Source organism: Podarcis pityusensis (genome assembly GCF_964106645.2).
Source record: "Podarcis pityusensis genome assembly, chromosome: 6".
Lineage (NCBI taxonomy): Eukaryota > Metazoa > Chordata > Lepidosauria > Squamata > Lacertidae > Podarcis > Podarcis pityusensis.
Genome location: NC_138030.1, coordinates 83,703,384 through 83,716,587, shown reverse-complemented (window position 1 = coordinate 83,716,587; position 13,204 = coordinate 83,703,384). Strand labels below are relative to the sequence as shown.

General features: G+C 42.4%; 1 protein-coding gene across 4 annotated transcripts in view; it reads left to right on the top strand.

Annotated features, from left to right (window-relative positions):
- The window catches only part of PRRX1 (paired related homeobox 1), an 80,971-nt gene that overhangs the window by 48,771 nt on the left and 18,996 nt on the right, over positions 1–13,204 (top strand). For all 4 annotated transcript variants that reach the window (XM_081012343.1, XM_081012342.1, XM_081012345.1 and 1 more), the window contains exon 2: positions 9,163–9,338. In XM_081012343.1, the coding sequence (XP_080868469.1) occupies positions 9,163–9,338 (176 nt within the window). The remainder of the gene's footprint in view (positions 1–9,162; positions 9,339–13,204) is intronic.

Here is a 13,204-nt window from a genome sequence, read left to right as displayed (position 1 = left end):
GCATGTTCCATGCACTCGCTAGTCTCTCCATCTGTCTGTCTGTCACTGTCTGTGAACCAAACCTCATTTGCCCAAATCAGCCTAAGTTAGAATGTATATTAAAGAAGAAAAAATGGGATGTCATGTGTATACAAGAAAAAACGTATATCCAAAACACATGTAAGGGTGTTAAAAAATATGAGACTAGGACAGGAATATTTAGCATCTGGACCGGAAAGAAAGAGGGAGTGGTCATCTATGTAAATACAATGTTGAAATCTCAAATGTTATTCCAAGATGATGAAGGTAGAGTACTTGGAGTAGAAATACAAACAAAAGAAGGGAAAATCATAGTGGTGGGAATATATGCTCCGAATAGTAAAAAGATGATTTTTTTAGAAAATTGGAAGAGAGATTATGGGATAATGTGGACGAAAATATAGTAATTATGGGAGATTTTAATGGGGTGACATCGATAGAAATGGACACAACGCAAAGAGACAAAATGTTGAGTTCAGGTAGATTACCACTCGCCTTTTTCCACTTAATTGAGAATTTTAATTTATATGATGCCTGGAGAACAAAAAATCCAAGTGCTAAAGACATAACCCATTACTCGGAGGCGAAAAAATCTGGAGGACGAATCAATATGGCTATCAAAAATGTTGATGTTGAGTTTAGAAAAAGCAGAGATACTGAATAGATCGATATCAGCCTAAATGATACAAATGACTTTGTTGCAACCTGAATAAAGCATGCAAGATTTTGCAAAACAGGGAAACTGCATTATAATGATCAAGGAACACACAAAGAACAACTAGGTTTATAGCCAGCTGTTTCTAGTAGTTACAGAGTCTTTTTTTTTCATTTCCCGGGACAAAGGAAGCACATTCATTTTGTAACAACTGCTGGGGGGGGGGGATTTTACAGGGAAAGAGCAATGTCCTTTTTATATTTTATTTATGATTTTCAGTTTTATACATTTCAATAATTTTACAATCATTTTAACATTTCAAAGCTCGACTTCCTTCCCCCTCTTTCTGCGGTTCCTTAAATTTATTTTTAATGTTTTCTGCATATCCAAGTTCACTTAATTTGCTCATTTATCCATCTACTTTAAATATATACTCTTATAAAACCGCAGGTTATTCCAATAATCCTGCCAATGTTCTTATCTGTAAATATTCCATGAATCATTTCCATTGTTTTATAAAAAGTTTGTTATCTTGATTTCTTATTTTTCTGGTAAGTTTAGCCATTTCTGCATACAGTGGTACCTCGGGTTATGAACTTAATTTGTTCTGGAGGTCTGTTCTTAACCTGAAACTGTTCTTAACCCGAGGCACGCTTTTGCTAATGAGGCCTCTTGCTGCTGCTGTGCCGCTGGCACGCAATTTCCGTTCTCATCCTGGGGCAAAGTTCTCAAACCAAGGTACTACTTCCAGGTTAGCGGAGTTTGTAACCCAAAGTGTTTGTAACCCGAAGCGTTTGTAACCTGAGGTACCATTGTATTCCGTAAGTTGGGAAAGAGCAACATCTGTATCACAAAAAGCAAACCATCCACTGCTCCCCCAACATTCATGCCATTTTGAAAGATGCACCCATCTCCGCCTCCCTTTTTCTGATAGAAGTTTTAAAAAAGTTAATCTTGTGAAAAAGTGCACTTGAGATTTTTTTTCAGAGCAAATTACAGTGGTACCTCTGGTTGCGAACGGGATCCGTTCTGGAGCCCTGTTCACATCATGAGCAGAACGCAACTTGCATCTGTGCGGGTCGCAATTCGCCGCTTCTGCGCATGTGTGTGACGTCATTCTGAGCGTCTGCGCATGCGCGAGTGGCAAAACCCGGAAGTAACCCATTCCGTTGCTTCCGGGTTGCCGCGGGACTCAACCTGAAAAGACGTAACCTGAACCGAACGTAACAAGAGGTGTGACTGTATATGCATATGATCACTGTTCCTTATCCGTGAAAAAATATCCTAAATTGGCAGCAAGAAAAGTGAATGTCAGTGCTTCCGACAAAATATACAAATCAACAGAGGGGTCCGCAAATCGCATCACAAGAGGAAACCAGGAGTTCCAGCAGAGTACAGGTTTGTGGGGAGCTTTGGCCTGCTCGATGTTGTTGAACTACAACTCCCATAAGCCCCAGCAGGCATGGCCAATGGCCAGAGATGTGTAGTTCAGAAATGAAGTTGATTTGGAAGTTAGACTCATCAATAAATCAGTCCTTGAACTGCTACATCACTCCCCATCTTCAGGATACCTGTATAATTTTTCCTGGGATAATCTTTATTACCCTCTTTGCTGGTATGGTGGCAGGCATGTCTTAGCAAGGTCAAAAGGTTCTGTTACACCTAGCACAGGGGTCAGCAAACTCTTTCAGCAGAGTGCCGGTTCACTGTCCCTCAGACCTTGTGGGGGGCCAGACTATATTTTTTGGGGGGAAATGAATGAATTCCTATGCCCCACAAGTAACCCAAGGATGCATTTTACCCTAATTAAAAGCACACATTCTGCTCATGTAAAAACACGTTGATTCCCAGACCGTCCGCAGGCTGGATTTAGAAGGCGATTGGGTCGGATCCAGCCCCCGGGCCTTAGTTTGACTACCCATGACCTAGCTGGAAGTATTCCAATATTCTCAAACATTTTCTGTATTTTTCCTCCCATCTCACAAGTCACACTCTGCCCTACCTGATAAAGTCAAATCTTTAAATGATAATTTTCAAAATAAAATAAAATCCAATCAAAGTTTAAGAAAACCGCAAATAAATGTGTTCCTGGGACACAACGGGCGGCAGGGGTGGGGATGGGGGTGTGTGAATGGGAAGATCGATCAAAGGTTTGTTGGCCTGTCTTGGGAAGTGATAAGGTTGTGTGGTGGTCGGATTTAAGTCCCTTAGAATGTGAAAGCCACCATTTCAATGAAATTATTCTTTTTTTTAAATATAAATTTATATTAGTTTTTTTAACATATCATTTTCAACAATAGTTAAACATACTGTTACCTCTTATACAATTTTTTGACTTCCATCAATCACATCTGAAAATTTTCCAATCTATTCACTTAATATACATTTCTTACGTTCACTATTACCTTTAAGTCTCATAACTAATATCTCTATTCTTTCTCTACCTTGCAATATTTCATATATTTCTCCTTACAAAACTTCTTGTAGTCCTACTAGTGCAATTGGTTGATTACAGTTGCTCTTCAAATAGTTCATATATTTCTTCCAGTTATTCTAGCTGAGCAGGTTTACTCTTCAGTGGAGCTGAGCGGCATAGGCAGTGTCTGATGTACAGGGAAATAAACAGCTGGCTTAAATAATGTGCCTAGTATCTTGCCTTCTTAGTCAAACTTTCTCCCTTAGAGCTATTCCCCTCCCAGAGAGAGTATCCATGTGAAAAATTCTAACAGGAAAGGAAAGGAAAGCCACTCAAACGATTTTCAAACACTTCCATTCACTCCAGCAGTGTTGACGATGAAAGTAAAAAAAAGGTCTGGAAAAATCAACTGTGGTAGTTTTATTAGATTAAAAGACCAAACACTTGCATGAACTGTATAATTTTCGTATTTTATTTAGCAGCTTGCAGAACATGTCTCTGCAGTTTGAAACTTGGATTTGACTTGCGGGTATGAAACAGATGCCAAGGACAAATGTCCCATTTGCCTAATAGATGAGACACCTCTCTGCTAGCAAATGTGGGGCCAATTGACTATATTTTGCTTCTTAGTAATTTCTTTCAGTCGCATAAGGCTTTGATCAGTTCAGGGATCTGTGCCTTTTTAACATGATACTTTCCCCAGAAGCTGCAGTTGATTTGATTTTATTTTTTTAAACAAAGCTTATTAACAGCTGGAGAATTTGGGCAACTCTTCCAAGGCAGGCATTCTCTGTGTTTTTTGAATTTATTTTCATCCCTCTGCTGTCTTCCTCTTAGAAAGAATTTGAAAACTCAATTCAGCACAGGACAACCTGAGACTTACAGAGTATGATTCAAGACCAAACTAGACATGACACCAAATCTGCATCTTTGCATTTAACATGCAGGTGTTCTTTTTTGCTTTGTTTTTTAAAACTGCAAATTTCATCAGTGGCAGGATCTGGGCTGGGTGGCTGATAGCAGGATGAGAACAGGCATGGGGAATAAATTTAACCCCTTCCTCCTCTGCTTTGGTCCTGAAGAAAATTCTTCCTCTGAAGCTAGTACAGTCGTACCTCAGGTTACAGACGCTTCAGGTTACAGACTTCGCTAACCAAGAAATAGTACCTCGGGTTAAGAACTTTGCTTCAGGATGAGAACAGAAATCGCGCGGCGGCGGCAGGCCCCACTAGCTAAAGTGGTACCTCAGGTTAAGAACAGTTTCAGGTTAAGAACGAACCTCTGGAACGAATTAAGTTCTTAACCAGAGGTACCACTGTATTTGCATTGGTTAGGAAACTTTCCAAGTCAAAAGCCTTGGGTTGAACCCATATTTTCCAGGTAAAGAATCTTGCATGATAAGACTGGGAAGGAAAGTCACTGCCAGTCTGAGTACACAGTATTGAACAAGAAAGAACCAGTTACCTTTATATAAGACTATTTCACATGTTGCATGCATCAGAATTCCCAGGTGTTAGAGCAAGATGAACAGTATAGCTGTGAGCCAGGAAATGCTATTTGAGACTGATAACCCACAACGACGTGCTTTGATATCTGCTCTCAGTTGACTGGCAAACAGAAGAATGAATGAGCAATGGGATTTTACTTTCCCACTGAGATCAGCTGGTGTCTGTATCAGAGAGCCTTTTTTTTCTTTCAAAGGTAAAGCAAAGGACCCCTGACCATTAGGTCCAGTTGCAAATGACTCTGGGATTGCGGCACTCATCTCGCTTTACATGCCGAGGGAGCCGGCTGTGACGTTAACATATGAGAGGGCTGGAGGTGAAATATTTAAACAAGTTACCCAATCAGAACCCAGAGGGGTGGAGTCAGAGGGACTATAAAACCAGCTCTGGGAGGGGTGAAGGGAAGAGTTCGTTGGGAGTTGGGTGGTTGGTTGGAGTGGGAGTGAATTGGGATAGAGTCTGTGGGTAGGGTGAGTTAGTGTAGTGAAATAAGCTGAGTCGGGAATAGTTAGGAGCTAGGAAGACAAGTAAATATCTGAGAGGTGGTTTAGTGAGTGAGAGCAGGTAGTGGAAGTTATAGGTCTGGATAGGCACCCCATGATTGTAATTGACCAATACTGTTTATGAAACCACATGCTTGTTAAACTGCAATAAATAAACAGAAGTTTATGTTCCAATTTAACCCTGACTGGACTTAGTATTGTACCAGATAGGGCCTGGGTGGTGGCAGTGAGAAATAAAGTGGTGGCACAGGGATCAATATATGGTGAAACGTCCGGGGACCCTGTGTGATCACCACACCCGTGTTTGTCCACAGACAGCTTCCGGGTCATGTGGCCAACCTGACTAAGCCGCTTCTGGCAAAACCAGAGCAGCGCACAGAAATGCCATTTACCTTCCCGCTGGAGCGGTACCTATTTATCTACTTGCACTTTGACGTGCTTTAGAACTGCTAGGTTGGCAGGAGCTGGGACCGAGCAATGGGAGCTCACCCCATTGCGGGGATTCGAACCTCTGACCTTCTGATCAGCAAGCCCTAGGCTCTGTGGTTTAGACCACAGCGCCACCTGCATCTCAACAGAATAAGAAATTAACTATGGGAGGTGGGGAAGCAAAGGCACTTGTTTAAATAAGCATCACATATATATTTTTACCACTACTTTTTTGTGTCTTAATTCTTGCCCTCTCTAGGCATTCTCCCCTGTCATAAATGTTCCTGGTTCCTTATGTCAGACTACAGTACACAAAGCATGAGTATCCGAGAAAGTAGCAATGATGTTGCTCAAAGTATAAAATCTGGCTTTCAGTGCATTCCTCATGACTTCTAAGGGCAAATCTACAATGCAGTCATGGGTGAGAAATTAGCCATGGGAGAGAGAATGGACAGAGGGAAAAGGAATAGAGTGGGGAGGAAGGTGTTGAGAATTCCGTTCCACCTTAAGGAACAGACATGGGATTGTTACATGTCACATGTCTGTTTACATTCCAGCACAGTATGCTGGGAACTTCTGTTGTGTGTATAGCTTTTGCTTTCGCTGTTCTCTCTGAGACGACATGACACCAAACTGGGAGGGGTGGCTAACACCAAAGAGGACAGGATCACACTTCAAAACGACCTTGACAGATTAGAGAACTGGGCAAAAACAAACAAGATGAATTTTAACAGGGAGAAATGTAAAGTATTGCCCTTGGGCAAAAAAAATGAGAGGCACAAATACAAGATGGGTGACACCTGGCTTGAGAGCAGTACATGTGAAAAGGATCTAGGAGTCTTGGTTGACCAGAAACTTGACATGAGCCAACAGTGTGACGCGGCAGCTAAAAAAGCCAATGCAATTCTGGGCTGCATCAATAGGAGTATAGCATCTAGATCAAGGGAAGTAATAGTGCCACTGTATTCTGCTCTGGTCAGACCTCACCTGGAGTACTGTGTCCAGTTCTGGGCACCACAGTTCAAGAAGGACACTGACAAACTGGACCGTGTCCAGAGGAGGGCAACCAAAATGGTCAAAGGCCTGGAAACGATGCCTTATGAGGAACGGCTAAGGGAGCTGGGCATGTTTAGCCTGGAGAAGAGGAGGTTAAGGGGTGATATGATAGCCATGTTCAAATATATGAAAGGATGTCACATAGAGGAGGGAGAAAGGTTGTTTTCTGCTGCTCCAGAGAAGCGGACACGGAGCAATGGATCCAAACTACAAGAAAGAAGATTCCACCTAAACATTAGGAAGAACTTCCTGACAGTAAGAACTGTTCGACAGTGGAATTTGCTGCCAAGGAGTGTGGTGGAGTCTCCTTCTTTGGAGGTCTTTAAGAAGAGGCTTGACAACCATATGTCAGGAGTGCTCTGATGGTGTTTCCTGCTTTCCAGGGGGTTGGACTCGATGGCCCTTGTGGTCTCTTCCAACTCTATGATTCTATGATTCTATGTTTATTTGTCCTGATTTATGATTAATAAATCAGTAGTTGTAGTATCCTTCCATAAGCCTCACACCTCACGTTGAGTTGTTGGCATCTATCTATCCCAAAAGACAATGGAGTGCACCTCCAAGGGTGAAGTCAAACCATTGGGCTAGCAGCACTGAAGTGACCTCCCTGGGGCAGTATGTATTGTTGGGAAACTGTGTACGTGCAGCTACTCACACAGAGTCAATTAAGGTTTGGCAGACAGCCAGAAAGTCATGTGAAGGAGTTAGTCTGCCTGGTGATAACAGAGGCATGGAGACAGCTCCCTGATTGGTCAAGCTCTCTCAAGGGAGTGATAATTAAAGGCCTACTAACTGGAATGTGTTAGTTCAGTGTTTGGAGTTCAGTGTTCAGAGTTCTGTGTCAGTGTAGGAGTTGTGAGTCGTGTATAGGAGAGTAAGCTAAATATCCATGTTCTGTTCCTGTAAATAGTCCACTGTATATAATAAACACCTAACTACAAGTTCCTGGTTCCTGCTTCGTCTAGCCTGTCTGCAGCCAAGTCGCCAATTGCTTCCGTGGATTCTGCATGTACTCTGCTAGGTCTGGCTAAGGTCCTGCAACTAGTCAGAAAGTTGCAAAACATCAATAGGTTTTGCCAATATGTATGGAGATCCTGGGCTGCCCAGATGACAAGACTCTTGGCCTGGCTGATGTGGTCGAAAGGAAAGCAGAGCAATACGTTTGGCACCAGCTTGGCTGCAGTCAGGGAACATGCAAAAAGCAGAGAGCAAAAAGTTCTGCAGTACCTTGAAGTCTAACCATTTTTTAATGACGTCAGCTTTGGTGGAGACAGTGGCGGAGAAAGGGGTGTGTGGAGGGGGCGGGCCGCCTCGGGTGTCATTCCTGAGGGAGGGTTTGACAACCCCCCCGGGCATACCGCTGCTGGGCCAGTAGGGATGCCCATAGGAAGGGGAAATGTGACTCCCATAGAGATGTGGTGCGCTGTGGGGCCTCAGCCACCCTACAGCTGGGGGGGGGAGGCAGCGGGCGGACAGCGGATGGGATGGGGCGCGCGGTGCCCATAGGGATGGGCTGTCCCTATGGGTGCCATGGGCGGTTCGCGCCACCCCAGGTGCCCGAGAGGCTTCCCCTGCAGCTGGGTGGAGAACAGTCTGCTTCACGAGATACATGTGTTGCCCCAAGTTGGTAGAAATAGCTATACAGGGTTGTGGGGGCAGAACATTGAAAGCAGTGAGGTTAGAGGGCAATGCAAAAAGTCCAGCCTGTAATAGGAGAGGCCTAGGACTCTCGTACCTACGGGACCGCCTCTCCTGGTACGCCCCACAGAGGACCTTAAGGTCCATATATAGCAACACCCTAGAGGTCCTGGGCCCTAAGGAAATTAGATTAGCCTCAACCAGAGCCAGGACCTTTTCAACTCTGGCTCCGGCCTGGTGGAATGCTCTGTCTCTTGAGACCAGGGCCCTGTGGGATCTGATCTCTTTCCACAGGGCCTGTAAGACAGAGTTGTTCCACCTGGCTTTTGGCTTAGAATCAATTTGATTCCCTCCCCCTCTTTCTTTTTCCTTTCTCCTCCTATGAAGAGATTGCCCCCTAATGTTTTAATGTTGTATCTTAATCTTTTAAATTGTATTTTAATCAACTTGTTTTTATAATTGGTTGTTAGCCGCCCTGAGCCCGGTCTTGGCTGGGGAGGGCGGGGTATAAATAAAATAATAATAATAATTATTATTAATAATGCCATTGCTGCAGTGTCCATTCAATATGCAATTGCCTTCCCAATGCTAGGATACTTAACAAATGTAGAGAAAGTTACAGGTAGGTAGCCGTGTTGGTCTGCCGTAGACGAAATAAAATAAAATAATAATTAAAAAATTCCTTCCAGTAGCACCTTAGAGACCAACTAAGTTAGTTATTGGTATGAGCTTTCGTGTGCATGCACACTTCTTCAGATACCAGAAATAAAGAAAGCTGTAGAGAAATAAAGAGTTGTTGTCTCTATTCAAGCCACAGGTGAATGTATTTAAACAGAAGTCATTAAGAGGGATGATGAACCATCTGCTCCCAATGAAGACAGACCTCTTGACCTGTAAAATCCCCTCCAGAATAACCATCTTCTCTGCTTTCTGCTTTGCCAGGTGACCAGCTAAATTCTGAAGAGAAGAAGAAGAGAAAGCAGAGAAGGAACCGAACTACCTTCAACAGCAGTCAGCTGCAGGCCCTGGAGAGAGTTTTTGAGCGGACACACTATCCGGATGCCTTTGTACGAGAAGACCTTGCGCGCCGGGTCAACCTCACTGAAGCCAGGGTCCAGGTAATTAATCTTGCCTTGATCGCAACACACATGACCCAAGAGACAGCTTATCAGGGTGATAGGCTATAGGAACAGTTGTGGTGACATAGATAATGAACTCTCAGGGGGATGCTGTTAATAACTGCAAATGTTTTGCATTTAATTTAGTACCGTATTTGAGCAATCTCATATATGTGTTAAGGAGAGGATAAGGCTGTCCATTGCTACGAGCTGCAACGCCTCCACTCTTGGAAGCACTGTGTCTCCCAATACCAGTTCCTGAGAATCAAAAGAGGGAAGAGAGGCTGTGGTACCCAGCTCCTGTTTTTGGGCTTCCTAGAGGCATCTGATTGGTCGCTGGAAGAACAAGATGCTGGACCGAGTGTGCTTTTGATCCGTTCTAGTAGGGCTCTTCTACTGGCAAATGAGGGCTCATCCACACTTGTCCCATGCCTAGAAAGCACAGGTCCGAGAGGCATGGGTGTATGAAGTGGGGGGCGGAGGGGGCGGTCTGCCCCGGGTGCCACTCTGGGGGGTGACAAGGTGGCCCCTGGCTCTCCCCAGCTGTAGAGCAGCCAAGGGCACGCACAGTCAGTATGGGCGCGGTTCGAGCAGCGTCTGTATGGGCTGCTGCTTACATGGCAACCGTATGGGATGCCGCACATGCGCAGTCCGTACGGACGTCACACGTGCATCACCAGGTGGTTTGCCCCACCCCAGGTGCTGAAGAAAGTTCCTCCGCCACTGCCGAGAGGTTTTCTGTTTCCCCCCCAGGAAACCTGCTAGTTACCGCTGAATTGGAGAAAATGCCAGTTCACTGGAAACCCGATGGACATTTACTCTGATTCAGCGGCAAAAAGCGGCTTTCCCCAGGGGAAGTGGAAGTGTGGACAAGCCCTGAGCTACAGATATGGCAATTTAGAAAAGAAAGGATAAAAATAATTTTAGTTTCTCTACTCAAGGTTGCTATTGATGGTAATTTTCTGGGTTTGCTTTAAAACTGGACTGTGAAGCTGGAAAGTAACATATCTGATGGATCTTATTCTCCCCAGTCTTTCTTTCTTTCTTTCTTTCTTTCTTTCTTTCTTTCTTTCTTTCTTTCTCCCTCCCTCCCTCCCTCCCTCCCTCCCTCTGTCACAGATGAAAAGCCACTCTTTCAAAAGGACACTTAGCTTTGGAACTCTTTGTCTTTTAAAAAAATCTCCCCTCCTCCCCCCCCTCCTTCTTCTTTTCATTATTTTCAATTTTATACATTTCAATAATTTCACAATCATTTTAACAATTCAAAACTTTACTTCCTTCCCCCTCTTTCTGTAGTTCCTTAAATTTGTTTTTTAAATTTTTTTGTGCATATCCAAATTAACTTAATTTCCTCATTTATTCATCTACTTTAAATACATACTCTTACAAAACTGCAGGTTATTACAATAATCGTGCCAATGTTCTTCTCAAACAGGTTATTGAAGTGATATGCTGGAGATGTAACAGAGAAATTGGGTCTTATTTGCATATGTGGTGGAAGTGTACAGATATTTGTGTATTTTGGAATAAGATATATGAAGAACTTAAAAAATTATTTAAATTTACATTAAAAAAGGCCAGAAATATTTTTATTAAGCATCCTGTCAAAAGAAATAGGGAAACTGAAAAGAACATTGTTCATGCATGGGATAACGGCAGCCAGAATACTAGTAGCAAGAAATTGGAAAAATACAACAATACCCAATACGGCAGACTGGCAAAACCTAATGGTAGAATATCTGCAGCTAGCGAAGGCGACAGGAAGGCTAAGAGGCCAACCAAAACAAAAAGTCTATAAGGAGTGGAGAATCTTTAAAAATACTTTAAAAACTATGGTATAAAAGGAAACATCTTGGCAGAACTGGACTGATCCTTGTATTGTATAAATATAAGTTAGTAGGGAGATAAAAAGAGACTATATAAGTAATATGCAACTGTGCGGTATAAGGATAGATAAAGTACAGTGAGATTAATTGGAAGTAATTTTTAATTTCTTTCTTTATAAGTTTTATAATTGATTTCAGTATCGGGAGTATAAATGATGTTAGTTATACCAATTTTGTTGTTTCTTATATTGTGGTTGTTTGTTTGACTTCTTCATTATTTGTTTGATTGCATGTTTGTTTATTTGTTCGTTTGTCTGTTTTCCCATAAACATAGCTGTCAACTTACAGATTTGAAAATAAGGGACCAGCAGCCTCGAAAATAAGGGATCAGCAGCCAAAATAAGGGATCAACAATTACTTTGATAAAATACATATTTTGTTGCGTGCAAATGGCTTTAGATACCTATTAGGTCCATAAATTACCATATAGCATATATTCAACACAAAAAACAGGAACAATTTTTTGTTGACAATGGACAGCTGGACATAGAAAGGGCCCCATTACCTTCAGTAGCTTATTTAAGGGACATCATCAATAAGGGACAGCAGGGGGACATGGCGCTGGGATAAGGGACTGTCCTGCCAAATAAGGGACACTTGACAGCTATGCCCATAAATGTATTTAAATTAAATCAATAAAGATATACTTAAAAAAATAAAAATGAAGTGAGCACAGCCGGCCCACCCATGGGTCAAGGTGAAGCAAGTTGCCTCAGTGGCAGAAGCGCAATAAGTGGTACTTCCCCCCACCCCACCCCACCCCACGCTTCTGCTGCTGCTGGGATGCCCCACTTTTGGTGAGTTTTAGTGAGAGGGAAGCGTAGTATTGCCATTCACCTTCCCGGCCCCTGGGCAAATTCGATGGTGATGGAAGTGGAGAGGCGGGGGGGGGGGGAGAGAAGGGAGGGCATGGTGTGGCAAAGTCCCATCTTGCCTCAAGTGGCAAAGCAGGATGGGCCACCTGGAAGTGAAGGGATAAATTTCTTTTTAAAAATAATAGCATTTTGTCAATACCAGACCAGACCAATCCTAACCAATGAATTTGTATAACAATTTTGTATACCTGGCTCCAATACTTCCAACTGAATGAAAGATAAAGTACAGACAAGAAAAAAGGGTTTGCTGGAGAAATATCAAAACTAGAGGAAAATCTAATACAGCCTGAGGGAAAATATCTATCTAAGATGTATAATCTCCTCCTTGACTGGGAAGTCATGGAGGAAGAGGTAAAATCGGTTATGGTCTGTTGGGCCCAAGACATTGGACATAATATATATATGAATGAATGAATGAATGGGAAAGGCTGTGGAGGGAAGACATAAGGCTCACAGCATGTGAGAGAAAACGTAATGAAAATATTGTATTGATGGTACCCGACTCCAGCCAAAATGGCTAAGATGTACAATAAAATTTGAGATGTCTGCTGGAATTGTAAAAAAAGGGGTAGGTACCTTTATTCACATGTGGTGGGACTATATTAAGATAAGAGAATTTTGGGATATAATATATAATGAACTCAAAAAGATCTTTAAATTCTCATTTAAAAAAAGACCCAAAGCCTTTCTGTTAGGTATTTATGTCCACTGAAATACAAAAAACCCATAGAACCCTTTTTATGTACGCAACCACGGCGGCTAGGATTTGATAACCAAAAATTGGAAAGGAAACTTAATCCCTACAAAAACTGACTGGCAAGCGAAGATGTTAGAATATTTAGAACCCGCAAAAATGATTGGGAGAATAAGAGGAAACTCAAACGAGAAAGTCAACAAAGACTGGATGATACCTTAGAAAGTATTATGATAATGCAAATCTCCTGACAGATTTAGATTGAATCTTGAAGTATAAGGAAACCATAAAAGTAAAATTTCTTGTGATAAGTAATAGAAATAATAATAATAATGAAGTGCATATAGATTAATAAGGTTTAAAAAGTACAATTAGGTGAATTGGAACTTAATGATACGTTGTTAGTTAGTG